This window comes from Clinocottus analis, unplaced genomic scaffold (genome assembly GCF_023055335.1).
Source record: "Clinocottus analis isolate CAN_PGR_092001 unplaced genomic scaffold, fCliAna1.0.p SCAF_1, whole genome shotgun sequence".
Taxonomy (NCBI): Eukaryota; Metazoa; Chordata; class Actinopteri; order Perciformes; family Cottidae; genus Clinocottus; species Clinocottus analis.
Genome location: NW_027175820.1, coordinates 3200001 through 3215093, shown reverse-complemented (window position 1 = coordinate 3215093; position 15093 = coordinate 3200001). Strand labels below are relative to the sequence as shown.

The 15093-nt window shown below is 47.9% G+C and overlaps 1 protein-coding gene across 3 annotated transcripts in view; it reads right to left on the bottom strand.

Moving 5' to 3' along the window:
- Positions 1 to 1586: 1586 nt before the first annotated feature.
- kif13ba (kinesin family member 13Ba) overlaps positions 1587 to 15093 on the bottom strand; it is a 37625-nt gene continuing 24118 nt past the window's right edge. For 2 of the 3 annotated variants that reach the window (XM_068576820.1, XM_068576839.1), the window contains 28 exons: positions 14908 to 15093; positions 14705 to 14815; positions 14430 to 14564; positions 13910 to 14040; positions 13688 to 13774; positions 13213 to 13403; positions 12846 to 13125; positions 12540 to 12702; positions 12271 to 12426; positions 11886 to 12035; positions 11263 to 11388; positions 10969 to 11142; positions 10701 to 10858; positions 10460 to 10592; positions 10199 to 10351; positions 10010 to 10109; positions 9702 to 9828; positions 9518 to 9573; positions 9283 to 9407; positions 8916 to 9191; positions 8660 to 8812; positions 8366 to 8443; positions 8217 to 8264; positions 7914 to 8073; positions 7192 to 7322; positions 6511 to 6567; positions 5169 to 5736; positions 1587 to 4525 (listed from right to left, as the gene is read on the bottom strand). The exon at positions 14908 to 15093 is cut by the window's right edge and continues 27 nt beyond it. In XM_068576820.1, coding sequence (XP_068432921.1) covers positions 4320 to 4525; positions 5169 to 5736; positions 6511 to 6567; positions 7192 to 7322; positions 7914 to 8073; positions 8217 to 8264; positions 8366 to 8443; positions 8660 to 8812; positions 8916 to 9191; positions 9283 to 9407; positions 9518 to 9573; positions 9702 to 9828; positions 10010 to 10109; positions 10199 to 10351; positions 10460 to 10592; positions 10701 to 10858; positions 10969 to 11142; positions 11263 to 11388; positions 11886 to 12035; positions 12271 to 12426; positions 12540 to 12702; positions 12846 to 13125; positions 13213 to 13403; positions 13688 to 13774; positions 13910 to 14040; positions 14430 to 14564; positions 14705 to 14815; positions 14908 to 15093 — 4419 coding nt within the window. In that variant the 3' untranslated portion in view covers positions 1587 to 4319. The remainder of the gene's footprint in view (positions 4526 to 5168; positions 5737 to 6510; positions 6568 to 7191; positions 7323 to 7913; positions 8074 to 8216; positions 8265 to 8365; positions 8444 to 8659; positions 8813 to 8915; positions 9192 to 9282; positions 9408 to 9517; positions 9574 to 9701; positions 9829 to 10009; positions 10110 to 10198; positions 10352 to 10459; positions 10593 to 10700; positions 10859 to 10968; positions 11143 to 11262; positions 11389 to 11885; positions 12036 to 12270; positions 12427 to 12539; positions 12703 to 12845; positions 13126 to 13212; positions 13404 to 13687; positions 13775 to 13909; positions 14041 to 14429; positions 14565 to 14704; positions 14816 to 14907) is intronic. The other variant, XM_068576830.1, reaches the window with a different exon arrangement.

Here is a 15093-nt window from a genome sequence, read left to right as displayed (position 1 = left end):
ACAGCTGCTGGTACCCGAGGACGTTTGAATGCAACATTGCGTTGATACAAACCGCCTTTTGAAAAAGAAAAAAATTGCACCAAGACGAGAAGTCGTATCTAAATCCCCGGCTGATGAAATAATCGGTTATTGCAACAAAAAAAAAAACCGCTGCATTGCGTCGCCAGACAGCCACGTTTCACTCATCCGTGTGATTTATTCTAAGATGTGAGAACACGGAACGGTGAACTGAGGGCAGCCGGATCACTCTGTCAGCTGAAGAGAAAGAAAGAGAGAAAAAGGCCTCTGGGAAGACGTTGGCAGAACTCTGAAAAGGCGAGAAAGAGGTAGTTAAAAAAAAAGAAAAGTCACTACCAAGGCAGGAACACGGGTAGTAGTTGTGGTGCCTGTCAGAAATGAAACATTTTAAAATTCAAGCCGGCTTCTTTTCTTGCAGGTAAAATGTTTTTTTTTTTTTAAAAACAGAGCTCAGATGTGGTCGTGCTGCTGCGGGGCAGTGCCGGGCTGTAAATCCACTGATCCCATGATGTCATGGTGGTATATAAAATTCCCGGTGTGGAAGTCGGGGGCCCCTCCAGCAAGGCAGTAATACAGGAGCTGAAATCAGTGAGAAACTCCGAAAGCCCCTTTGAAGTCTTAAAAAAAAACGAAGAAAAAAAAAAAGACAGCAGCTGTGTGACCAAATGAAAATGAAGCTGCTCCGTCTTTAAAAAAAATTGGAATGAATATTAAGTTTCATAGTACAGCAGTGATGCGTTTCGTTGGAGCGCCGGCACTGAAGGCCACGTCGGGGCAGAGGACGAGCGGCTCCACAGAGCGACAGGAAACGCAGCCGGAGGTACGGGGCCCCGAGTCAGAACCGTTTAAACACCAGAGAGGAAAAAAAAAACATTCTGAGGGAAAGATTGAAACGGATGAAGGGGAACATGATGGAACACAAATTGCATCAATAAAACTTGTGTTTTTTCAGAGGTTGATACAGTCACATCAATAACACTTCTGGCTTTGCTCTAATCTCTACAGTGGCAGACATGGAGGCCACTGAATCACAGGTTACATCATCAGAGTAAAACATCATTTTCTCTTTTTTTTTACAGTTTTCTTATTGAAATGGCGAAGGAGCGAGCTGCTTCTTCCTTTTTTTCTTCTTTAAATCTAACGTCAGCGTCCCTTAATCTGATAAAGTGATGCACGTACGACGCCGCAGAGGGAGATGATGATATGTGCCGGAAGAAAAGACACGAGTCACTCGTTCACCTCGTGTTTGGGCTTAGCGCCGCCATCACAGGGGCACGAGGGGGGTTGTGCAAATTAAACTGAAGCGTTGATATGAAAACAGCGTGTGTGATTAAAAAAAAAAAAAAGAAACTCTGTCACATGGTTTTCTGAGGCACAGACACATACGAGGGACGTCCAGAAGCCTGAAGTGATCTCAAACCCCTAGAACTGTGCTGCGAGCCAAGACCAGGACGGGAGAGTCCACCAGACACATTCTGGTGTGTGCGTGTGTGTGTGTGTGTGTGTGTGTGTGTGTGGGGAGGGGGGGGGACTCTCCTGTCTTGGCAGGAACTCGCAGAACTCAGAGCCACCCAACACACACTCCTTCATTCATTACCACATAACTAGAAATCAAGCAGGAGTCCAACCTACAAACCACTTCACCAACTAATAACCGACCAACCAGAGGACTGCTGTGTCACACACACACGCACACACACACACAAGATCCAAACTGCAGTGACGTCGCGTCTCCTTGTCCCACATTACACTTTCTCTCCAGAGGGTCGGTACTCAATTTTTAGGATCTTTTCATTTTTTACCGCTTCATATTAGAAACCAAACCCAGGCTTTAGCTTCTCCATCTGCAGTTAAAAGAAAAGAAGAAAACTAAACTACTGGAATCCCAATCTAGCACACTGTAAAGAGATAAATCAACCGATCCGTCTACAGGTAGATTTTTTTTTTTTTTTACAATGCTAATAGCAGCAATTTTCATGGAATCATTTGTGCAATATTTATCGAAACAAGGAAATAAAAAGGCGATCAATTTTCCATGCGATAAATGCATGTGTACGAGCATTTAAATATAAATAGTAAAATTCAGGCCTCTCGAATTAAGACGCGTGATAATAAAAACAAACAAACCAATAAAAGACGATGACGTCGCCCTACAGATGACGTCGTCGCAACAGAAACGTCGGCGTAGCGCGTTCACGTTCGTCATCAGAACACAGAAACAGTCGTTAATAAACGAGACGTGGCACTGAAGCAATCAAGTGATGCCAACATGTTACTTTTCCATCATGGTGATGATCGACCAATCGGAAAACGTCCCCCGTCGCTTCACTTGGTGAGGCGACGGCTCGAGCCAAAACCTTTTGCACTCTGACCTTCATGGAGTTCACTCCCCTTCTCAGACTTTACAAAGCTCTCTCAGAGCTACAGAAGACATTACAAAAAAACCACCGTGGCAGCACTCGTGATGAGTAAACTACGCTCTTATGTGTAACACGGAAGCAGCGCCTCCTTTAACTTATGGAAAAGTATTGGCGGCAACGCGCGAGTCGTCGGTCCACGTTCCTCGCCAAAATCGGTGGGAGACATTGACGTCCGTGCACACCGGCGCCGCTCACGCTTGTCCCACAAAGAAAAAGGACACAAATGTGAAGAGTCTCCGGAATGTGACGCTCAATCGGAAAATTACATTATTTTTAATCCCAAAGCCTGCCACACTGTCTTGCGTTTCCTCAAACACGCGTGGCAGAGAATGTCCAGTCAGAACCGGTTTATGCTCCTTCTCCCAGTTATTCTTCTCCCGTTAAAAAACAAAAAACTCCTCGACCCTTTTAAAAACAAAGAAGCAAATCGATTCTCTTTCACCCGAGCGCTAAAATCGCCAGCAGAGCTTCTTGCGTGTCCATCTCACTTTCTCCTCCTCAACACATACACATTCCCAACGCCCACACCGGAGCGCCACAGCGCCCCCCGGTGTTCATAAAACGTCACAACAGCGGGCAGACGGCCGTCCCAGATTGAGAACAGTCTCGAGTCGTCACACCGCCGTTTCCCACGCCACCGGTTGGCTCACCCGTCTGTCCGTCTCCCGCTCACGTACTGATGCTTCTCATCAACGCCTTCCAGTGCAAAAATCGACTTTTTAAAGCCTCCCAGTACAAGCAACTTGCTCCCATAGTGGCTTTGTCCCGCTAAAGGACACAACTTTTTCCCGCCTCGCATATATAGTCTTCAACAACGACACGACTACAAGAATATGAACGTCTTTGTGCACGCAGGGCAACACTGTACAACATTTACAAACACACACACACACACACACACACCTCCTTGTTCTTCTCTTTTCTCCCCCTTTGCCGTCCCTGAGATCACCTCACACCTCGCACGAGGCCTTCTCTTTAACACAAACGCGGAAAACAGAGAATAAATAAAAGAGAACGTACAAATGCAAACCGAGCCGCGGTGAAGGCACATTCTGGGAGGATCTGTTCAAAAGAAAAAGTCCAGGAGCCGGAGACGAGTCTCAAAACAAATCAAAAAAAGAGTTCAGTCCGTTAGACGGACAGAGAGAGAGAGAGTTCAGGGGAGAGCCGGAGCAGAGGATTCTGGGACATACGGCCTCAGGACTACACGTCATATCCAGGGATGCAAACGCACAGTGTGATGCATTGTGGGACCGGACTGGTTTGAGTGAGTCACTCTGGCCCCAAATATAAAAAGAAATCCTAATTTATTAAATTTTGAAAGAAAACACAAAACATCTATTAAATATCCATCCAAGCTATAACTATGAATAATATAACTGTTTTCAACAAAAATGCTAATTATTTAGTCAGTGTCCAAGTGGAAAATGTGTGTTTTGTCTGCTTGAAATTGAAATATATATTCTCAGAAGTGAACCGGTTTGCATCCCTGGAGCTCAGAAAGCGCCTCTGAGGCGTCCGATCCTCTCGCTCGCAGAGCTCCGACACTCCCAGGACTTCAGTTCACTCTCGGCAGTCTTCCCATTGACTGCCATTCATTTAGCATTTTGTTCCCGCGCGATGAAGAGTCCTTCCACGGACTTGTATATACTCTGCATAGTCTTTCATCGATCTCCTTGCATTCGCTCTGTATGGTCTCTTCATTGTCTTTCGTCGACTTGCCCATCCATTGCTTGCGAATAGACGTAGTGGGTGTGTCTTTAAACAATTAGGAAGGGGAGGCAGTGTGTCAGTTCTGATGTTTGAGTCCGTTGCATAGCTGGGAGGAAGAGGAAGACGAGGAGGTGGGCTGTAGGGGAGTTCATCTCTCCCTGTCCAGTCTCAACTGCTCCAGGACTTGCGGTTCTCCCCCCGGCGGGCGACGATGGCTTCTCCTCGCAGCACGGGGACGTGGGCCGGAGCGCCGAAGTCTCCCGTACGCCGGCCGGTCCGATCGCGGCAGGAGAGCCGGTCCGGGCGAACCAGGACCCCGTACCCGGCTTTGCAGTGGAAATAACGGTGACCGCCGACCGAACCGTCATTTTTACCTGCGGCGAAGAAAACACAAAAAAAGGCCATCAGTTGGTCAGAAGCAGGGTTCATACACATTTTGAACAATAGACTTCCATGACTTTTCACCAAATTTCCATGACCAAACATGTTGTGAAATCTCATGAAAAAGTGATAAAATGGAGAAGTTTAACTAACAATGAGGATTCCAAAGCATACAGTAAACCTTAAACGACACAAAATGAATGAGAGACAATAGTTTGATTAAAAGAATAAGCCTTTATATAGATGCCTGTACCTGTATGTGTGCCTGCTTACATTTTGAGCCTCTTTCTTTTAAAAGCATATTCATTATTACAAACTCGGCGTAAATGAACGTCATGAACACATGAATATAACAAATGTGACTTGAACAAAACTTTTGGGATTTAATTTTTATCAAGGACTTCTCCAAATTTAAAGTTCCATGACTTTTCCAGGTTTTCCATGACCGTATGAACCCTGCAGAAGTAAACGGTGTTCAGCTCCACCAATCAACGAAGGCGTAAGTACGTTAACAAGGTAACAAGGGAGCCAATCACAAGTCAGTGTACTCTTTTACTCTGTCATGGTGCTTGAGGAAGTGGTTTCCTCATGTACGTATTTACGTGTCGTGGCCCTTAAAATGAATTGTGTACTTACCTACAGGGGTGTCCAGCTCCACCCCGACCCACACTCCTCCAGCGAACTGCGTCACGCCCACGTAACGCACCGTCCCGGCCTTATTGCTTCCTACTGTAACATACGCCCCTTCCGCCAGCCAATCGGGCAGAACGTCGTCCTGGCTGCGCTCGTCATCGTCCATAAAGATCTCCAACCTCTCAAAGCCCCCCCCTCCTCCTCCTCCTGAGTGTTCTGAAGTGCCGTTGTTGTGATTGGCCGAGCCGTGGGAGGCGGGCGGAGCGATGGCGGCCGTCGTCTTGGTGCCACACTGAGAAGGAGAGGTTACAACATCGCTCCCGTCAGCACCCTGCCGCTGGTGGGGGTTTGTGGGTAACGCGGCCTCGGCGGCCAGGAGAGAGGAAGACGAGGAGGAGGGTTGGAGGACGTCAGACAGGGTAACCGTAGAGACGCTACTGGAGAAGTAGCCGCTCGATGACTGGCTGAGGGGGCTGAGAGGGGTGATGTCATGCGGGTCATGCACAGGAAGAGGAGGGACCTCTGGGAACTCTGCCCGTCTGTCTTTGGCCGGCGGCCGGAGAACCGCAGTCTACAGGAAGCCAACGGTCGCCACGGGAGCAGAGGTACAGAGGAGAGAGCATGCAAGGCGAAAAAAACAACAGAACAAAACAAATCAACAACAACAATAATAATAAACTTCCCCCCAAAATGTCGGCCACCTTTTGGACCAATCAGGTGCTCTTAAATCTCGGGTTTGTTATGTGCAGCATGAAAACATTGACATTTACAGCCACACGCCAAGAACGCAGTCGCTCTCTGGGCTCATGAGTAAATACATGAAAAGGCCTTTGGAACAAAAACACACACAGACAAACACACACACACACACACACACACACACACACACACACACACACACTCACGTTACTGCACACGGCACCAGATTAGGAACCAATAAGTGCACTATTTCCCAGGCAGAAAGGGTCTAACAGAAAGATCCAGAGATACTGTGGACCTAAATACAGGATCATCTCCGCCTCTGCTGATTCATCGTCTCTGTCAGTATTGATGGGGGAGGGCAGCGGTAATAAATAGCCGCAGCGACTCTAACGCAGTATGGCAGCAGAGAATTTATGTCCAGAAGGACCCCAGACTGCAGTGTTGTGCAGCTTGAATATGACTGTGTATCAGATGGATGCAAGATGCTTATCCACAGAGCAATTCATTCATTCAATTACAAAATGAACACAAAACGCTAAGGATGTTCAGCACAAATCAATACCCATTATTGATCACGTTTCAATTGTTACAGAGAATCACAATCGGAGCAAAAGTCTGGAGGGGGGAGGTGAACCAATCTCACCGTGTCGGCTTTCACACGAGTGTCGTCAGCTCCTGATGTCACGATGCGAGGGACGTGCTGCCGGGTGACAAGAAACAAGGTCTTGACACGACAACACAAGCACACATTTGTATTTCCGCACCTCGCTGCCACAGCTGGATGTTTTTTGAACCAGTCTGAGCGTCATTTCCTGCTTAATTATATCAGGGTTCATACACATTTTGACCAATGGATTTCCCATGACTTTCAAACAAACATTGTGTGAAATCTCAGCATGAACATGAAAAAGTGAGATCATGTTGTATTAAAGCTAAAAATGAGAATTCCAAAGCATACAGTACACCTTAAAGGACACAAATGAATGAGAGACAATAGTTGAGTAAAAGAATAAACATTTATCTAGATGCCTGTATGTGTGCCTGTTTATATTTTGTGCATCTTTCTTCTAAAAGCATTTTCATTATTTCAAACTCAGCATAAATGAACATCATGAACACTTGAATAAAACTTATGTACGTGACTTTTACAAAAGTTTTGGGACTTTAGGATGTTTCCAGGTCTGGAAATTTTAAAATTGAATGCCTTTTTCCAGGTTTTCCATGACCGTATGAACCCTGTTACATACTTGATATTCTGAATCTGAGAGGCTAACTGGGTCCCAGTCGGCTCCACCAGTAAAACAAAGCACCGAGCTCTGCTGACCTGCTGGTTGTGCGGCGACGGCCTCAGCTCCTTCTTTTCGTCGCGAGCTGGAAACAGAGACTTGAGCAGTTTGGGCATCTGAGGGACCAGCGCCTTAACTGAAAAATAAGAGGCAGCAAGTCCTGAGCGACCTGAGGGGAGGAGGGGGGGGGTGAGGAGGTGAGAGAGAAGGAGGAGAGGAGAGAGGAAAGTGGAGCAGGTGTGGGAGGTAGAGGTGTGAAAGATTAAGAGAAAGTTGAAAGCAGGTCCAGGAGATGGCGCAAAAAAAACAAAACACAACACTAACACAGTAATGACAGAAGAAGACAGCCGGCAATAAGACCCACTGACGGTTGATTTGGAAATTACAATGTTAAGAGAAACATTAATTCTGTTCATTTCGTGAACGGAATTAAATCAAAAGCATGTCACAATCACATGAATTCACAAGAAATCACTACGAAAGAGACTAAATTCAGACTGAGCAGAGCAACTGATCACACAGAAAAGCTTTGGTAATGACCACGAGGAAGTAGGGGAAGGAAGTTTGCAGCACCGCGTTCGATGAAATGGATGCGAGCGGCACCAAAAAGGAGCAGGTGGGAAGAGACACGTCACTTTTGCCGGAGGGAAAGGGAACAGAGCATCGAGAAGGGGGAAAGAACTGAGAGGAGAGGAGAAGTTGGGAGTGTGGCAGAAATGGAACATGGGAAGTATGGGAGGTAAAAAGGGAGGAGGTTTACCTTGCTCTGGCTCCTGGTTCTGCGGGGGCGACATGCCGAAGGGAGTCTGGGAGGATGACGACAGGGAGGCGGAGTAGGTGGAAGGGGAAGAGGCGGGCCGGGGGAGGGTGCGGTAAAACTGTGAAGGCATAAAGATATCCTGCTGACTCTCCCATCGACCCTGAGACACAGACGGGCAAAGAGACGAAAGGACATTGGTTGGAAAATGTGTCATTCAGTTACATCATAATTTAAACTCATTAGTCTGAACAGCCGCTATTGAGACGAGTCAACGTGTACGAGGCAGGAAGCAAGTAGTGTTACCTTGTCGTCCAGGCAGGTTGTGGACAGGTCTTGTCTACTTCCAGACAGCTGAGGATGGATGGAGAGAGAGAATATTGAGGGAAATCCTGTTATATTGTATTTCAAATGATCCTGCAGTGCATGACAATGGCATAATATTTGTGTTTTACCCTGTGGACAGAAGGAGAACTGATGCTCCGTCTGTTGCTCTTCCCTCTGCTAGACAGCTGCTCCTTCACTGCCACCTCCTACAACACACACACAGCACATTTTAACATATTAGAACGTGCTTTCTTTAAAAAGTACACTGTGTAAAAAGAAATTACAATTTTGATGAATGTAATAATGAAGCAAGCCATGTATCTTCTCGGCTGCTGCGTGTTAAAACTTCACCCAAAACTCCAGTGTGACTGAACCCTGCCTTTCGATCTAACTAACTTCTATCAACCAGTTTCGTCACTAACCTGTCTGAGTCTATCCAGAGTCAGGATGTTCTCAAGACTGAGGACGCTCCGGAGGTATTTCTCAATCGCGGCCTCGTCATCAGCCGACTGGCTGTTGTGTGCGCTGGCGGCGAGGTTGGCCAGCATCTCCCTGTCCTCTGAACCGGGGGCGTCCTGATGGGACAAAAAAATAAAAAGATGTGTGATAAATAATCCACCCAGCTGAAGGTTTCTAAGGCAAAACACCGGATGCCTGGTATCTTCCCCCGTGCCTTACCCCGGGGATGTTGGAGACCACCTCGAAGGTGACCCCGCAGCCAGGTATGGTGCTGCGGGTGGACATCCTTCTGAGAAAGTTATGTGCAAAACCCTGGCGGCCCGGGTTGACGTTGACGCAGATCCTCTTCCTCAGGACCAGCTGCATGTCGGCGGGGTGGCTGAGCTGCACCACCACTCGAATCGTCAGGTACACCCGCTGCTCCGGCCACGCCCCCCCACGACTGAGCTGGGGACACTCGTGGACGGTGGAGTCCCACGATGCCTCCGCTTTGACCTGCAGGGGTCGACAAACGCGCTTAGTTAATGACGCGGTTTCCCAAGCGGCGGACGTCAGACGAAAAAAAAAACCTCGTCGTCGTCCTTACCTCTCCGTCGTAGTGTTTGACGATCTGTAGGTCAAAGAAGTCGTCCTCGTCCTCTCCGGTCAGGGTGGCGTCCCAACCTCCGGCCTCGGGAACCTCAAACTGCTCTTGAGAGCTGAGGTCATCAGCTGGGGGGATAAAAGCCAGCAGAAATCATTGCAAATGAGCCAGCGAGTAGAAGAAGAAAAGAAAAAAACACGCGAGCAGGCATATTGTATTTCGCAGATGGGTGCCATACGTTTGAGGTTGAGGAAGAGGACGGGAATATGAGTCTCCATGCCCGGCAGAGGAACCCTGTGAACACACAAGTGATACACACCAAGATGAACACAAGGTAATATTCATGCGCGCACACGCGCGCACACGCACACGCGCACGCGCACGCACACACACACACACACACACACAGCCATGTGTCATACCATTCAGCAGGCGCTCCAGGAATGCCGCTGCCAGCAGAGGGCACCATGACTGCGTTTCTCTCCTCCGTCAGAGTCAAGCGCCACTCGAGCAGCTGGGCCTCCCTCTCCATGTCATCCTCTGTCTTTTCTGTGCACACAACAACGCTCACAACATTTAACACTTTCTACCCTCAAAAGACACCACAAAACTCAAAAGAGAGGGCATCATTTTTTTTGGAATGTGGAAAGTTTTGTTTTTTATGAATGTTTGTATACTTATATATTTTGCATACTGTTTGTGTGTGTGTGTGTGTGTGTGTGTGTGTTACCTGCTTTGCTGACCAGGCTCTGCAGGTGCTGGTCAAGGTATTCCTGTCTCTTGGTGAGAGCAGCTAACCACTGCCGCCGCAGACGTTCCAGGTCTCCTTCCTGCGCATCAAAGCCAGTCAGTGAATCAATTTCGGCTTCAGTTCGCTTTGAAGTCAATTTAGGACGAGAGCTGTATTCAACTGATCTACCTGATAGCTGTCCATCTCATGTCCATCCTGTTCTGCCGCGGCTGTGATCTCCACACAACCCACCGACACTGCGAGCAGTATTTCTGCAATCAGAGGCATGGTGCCCGAGTCCTGTACGGAATGCACGTCCACCTGGATACGCCTCGACTGACCCTGGAGGATGAGGAGCAGGAACACAAGACGATCAGGAAATGTTTAGCAGCTGGCTTTTCAGCGGACGTTTGCTAGTTCCACATGCTGTCTTAGAGTTTTTGCGCCTACCTGCCGAAGCTGGAAGATACCCCCAGTCTGCACGTCCTTAGCCGGAACCACTTCCACTGGGACAAATTCTCCGTTCTCGTTTATCTCCAGTATTTGAATCCACAGCTCCAGGCGACGCGTTACCTCACTCCACCTACAAAAAGAAGCATCGTCAGCACATCTGAGCAACACCAGCGCAGCAGTTTGTCATAATTTACCGGAAAGCAAAGGGGAATGCGAAAAGTCAAAGATGACCGCGTACCTGTCTCGCAGTGTGCGCGTCTTGGCCTGGATGATGCTCAGGTCCCACAGGGCGGGGTTTCTTCCTGCATCAGCCTGTCTGTGTCCGAATACCTCGATGGCAACTGCTCCTTCAGTCAGGTATTCGATGAAATCCTCTGTCACCGACACCGCCACCTCCTACAGGACACCAACAACTTATAAATGAAATATCAGCTTTCCAGCTCCCTACGTGTCAGTTTAACACAACGACGACTATAGCGGCCTGCCTCCTCCCTCCCAGGCTTCACCTTGCAGCTGTCAAACACCACCATGCAGTGTGGGTCCTTGGTGCTGGGCGACGAGGATGCCGGGTCTACTTCAGGAGCCACGATGATGGGCTCAGGCTGGTCCCAGAAGGAATACTGACAGAAGACGAAGTTGGACAGGTACTGGGGAAGACCAGTGGCCTGCAGGATCTTAATCTGTAGCGGGAACACGGGGCAAAAACGGCACTTCAACATTTTCTGCAGGAATGTGCAGGTCCTCCTGGAAGGATTTGAAACCCAGGTCTGAATCCCAGAGATTGTGTCCGTCTCTCTTACCATGCAGACCAGTTTGCGATCCTGCACTTCAGTGTCTTGATTGTTGTCGGTTTCATCTCCTCCGGCCATGTTGTCCTCTAATCCCCCTCCAACCCTCACCACCTCCACATGAAGGCGTCCCGCCACCTGACAGCCGCAGAGGAGACGGGGGAAACATTAAACACCTTTACCCCTCAATCATACAAAGAAAATTGGTCTGTGAATGAAAGTTGATCAACTCCACAGCTACTTATCCATCATTCAGCCTGATTGTGAAAATCAGGCTGAAATGTACTGTAATACTTTTTTTGTTACAACCTTTGTAATATTTTGCCATCATACTTTAGCATTTTGGCAAAGTGATTACATTGCAATAATGTGACTTTTAAGTCTGACAACCAAGATGGTCCAGAAATTAAAAAGACTGCTGATCTCAATGAAAGTCACAATGGGTAGGTGTCACAGAAGAACAGAAACAGCTGCTTGGAATTTAGAAACCGCTTCAGAAACTACATTAAAGAAATATATAATACAACAAGCCTGGAGACTCCATCTCTCAAGCTCTGATTCCTTATTGATTCCCTATTTTATGACAAAGAGATGGAGGAATCAAATCGATAACCAACCGGTCCGGGACAACCTACCTCCCCCTTCTGGTTGATGATGGGAATAGCGTACTGCATCTTGACGTCGTAGAAGAGACAGGAAAGGAAGACGTTTGCTACGCCGATCAGACTGTGGTTTTCCTGCTCGTCAAAGAACGGGTCCGCTCGACGGAAATACGAGCGCATCACCTGAACAAAGAGAACGTGGAATATGACACAAGAAAACTTGGTTTCACTGAAATGAGAGTTTCAAGTAGGAGTCGGCAGTGCTCGCCGCGTACGATTCCATGCGCTCACTTCCTCATTTCTCACTACATAGTTAATACAGTCGTTTACCGTGTAGCGCTTAAAGGCAGTGATGTCCTCGCGACCTGGCGGGGTTATTGTAAAGCTTCACATGGCGAAGTTTGTCAAGTACACTCACAAGGTTGTCATGGTGATGGAGCTGGTAGTCCTGCCACTCTTGGTAGAGCTCTCTCATGTCAACCAGACGGTTCTCCATCTTCTCCAGACTCCAGATCTGCTTCCCTCGACAACGCCGTCGAACCTGAATCGCTGGTTCACTGAGCACTGCGTCCCTCTACACACACAAAACAATATTTTATGAATTGTCTGTGCTAAAAACGGATGACAGGGAGATCTGTGCATGTGTGAGTGTCTACATGCTGTGTGTGTGTGTGTGTGAGAAGAGACCTTGCGGTTTGCGTTGAGGTTGTCTGATGGGATTTGCAGAGTGACTCTGTACTCTGTGTGTCGCTCCAGCTCCTCAGAGATGAAACAGGCTTCTTGCACCAGGAGGTTTGCTCTCACGATCTGCTCCCTCAACCGCCGCAGACTCCTGACCAACACCGCCTCCCTGGAGGAGGATTAGCGGCGGGGGCAGAGAAAAAGGGGAGGGAATGGATTAAGGTGGTGTTTAGTTTGCATTTATATCCAGAAGGAACATTTTAAAAAAAAATAGCTAAAAGAATCAAATGAATTCAGTGTGTGCCCTCGAACCTTTCCTCATTCCACTGCTTCAGTCTGCTCTGAGCGCTGGTGGAATGACTCATCCCTCCCACGCTGAGTCTCTCCAGGCTGCGGTAGTGAGACTGCTGTCCCGGACCTGGCTGGCCGGACGCCGGCCCTCCAGAGGGGCCGGTCGACAGGCGGTCCGGGTTCAGCTTCTTGCGCAGCTGCTGGAGCTCCTGCTCGTACATTTGCCTCTGCCGCTCCAGAGCGGAGCGCTTCTCCTCCTCGTGCTGCCTCTCCAGAGATTGTAGGACTGCTTGCATGGGGTCTAACGGGACACAACGTAGAGGAGTCAGGAGACGACACTAACCAAGGCTCCGTCAATACACTATACAGATCCTCGACGCGTCCTCACCATTATTGCCCAGGGCCTTCATCATGACTTCCGTCTGGGCGAACTCGTAGGAGAAGCTGACTTCACTGGACACTTCGCTGGCCGTGTCGCCATCCGCATCCAGCTGCTCGCTGCTGCCGCTGTTCTTCATCACGCCACCCTCCCCCTCCTCGTCTTCAGCTCCCCGAGAGCGCCGTTTAGGCAGGTTGATCCTGCAAGTAGGGCGCCCAGTTAATTGATCAAAAAACATTGGGTATGGATCGGTTAACCAGCAGTATGTGGTACGTCTCTAGAATGGTGCTATAGCTTGAATCCGTTCTACTGGTGCAGAAAACGCTAAAAAAGAACGCTAATAAATTGAGTAAATATGTATATTGAAGAAAGTTATATACGTATGGGAGTTGCAACTTATGTAAAATGTATTTTGAATAATATTTATTGTGTAGAGAAAACAAAAAACAACCAACCAAATATTGAGTAACATTTGATTAATTACCTGAAGAAGTGGTTGTTTCCCCAGAAGATTCTGTCACCATGGTGAAGCTGCAGAGCACTGGTCACTGGAGAGCCATTAACACATGTCCTATAAACACAATACACAATTAACTATTTTAGACTGATGACAGACCATTGGTAAAACTCAAAATCGTGGCAGTAAGTGCTTTCCCCCCCGATACACTCTCAGACTTTGGGGGTCTGTGACGTTGGCGTTACTTACCGAGCGTTGCGGTAGGGACTGAGGACGACCGCTGAATCCGCCGCGATGTCGATGACGCAGTGCTCTGCCTGGATACCCATGCCGCACAGCTGTATGTCCTGAGAGTCTGCCGAGCCCACCTTCGTGTGTTCCTGAACGTGAGCAGCAGAGATTGGATGATATGTACTTGACAGAGTCATGTCTACTGGATTAAAGCCCACACATTACTTGCAGTTGATCAAAATGCAATTCCAGATGTGTTATACATCTTTATCTGCTCTGATATAATAATTTATGATATAATTCTTGTCTTGAGGCCTTCCAACACACAGAACACTGTTTTCCACAAGCATTCACTTTCAGTTAGATGACAAGTGGATTCCGTGAAGCTAGTTTGCCATGGAAATGAAACTTCTGCTTCTTAAAAATAACAAATAGGTATGTATGAAGATTTGAGTCGAGATGTAATGTTTTCACCGTGAAAATTTGCATGAATTGGGTTCACTTTCTGTGACAAGTTTGCTTCGCGTCCTGTGTGTACCTTCAGATAGTACACCAGCAGTTCGTTGAGGGCAGGATCGGCATTAAGGTTGACAAGAAAACTCTTATCGTCTCCCACTTTGATCCCCGAAGACTGGAGAGAAATACCCAGACTCTCTAACTGCTTCTGGCGCTCCTGCAAAACAGACAGAGATCCCATTCTCACACTGTGTAATCCAATTTCTAATTACAATTTTGGATTATTACCGATTATGTATTGTAGCTCAATACATTTGGTTTAATAACCATTATTTTCACAACTCTTGTGTGTCCCACCTGTGCAACCTCTTCCGTTTTGCGAAGCTTCTGCTCCCACGTGATGGTCATCTCCTGAATCAACTTTTCGGACTCTTCCAGACGGTCTTTCAGCTCGGGAGCCTTCAAAGACTAGTGAGAAAAAGATGAAACGGCAGATGAGAATATGGGAAAGCGCAGAGATTTTCTAAATGCAGATATTTAGGATTACAAAGATCTCTCACCTCTGCCTGAGTCAGTTGTACTCGCAGTTTCTCTACTTCCTCTCGGAGTTCCCTGATGATGCGAGCGTTGGGGTCCTCGTTAACGACCGCGTGGTTGACGATGTTCTTCGCTCGGTCTGCGTAGCGCAGCGTCGACAGCGTCTCCTCGTAGTTGTCGGCTGCTGGACTCACGGTTGCGACCATCGC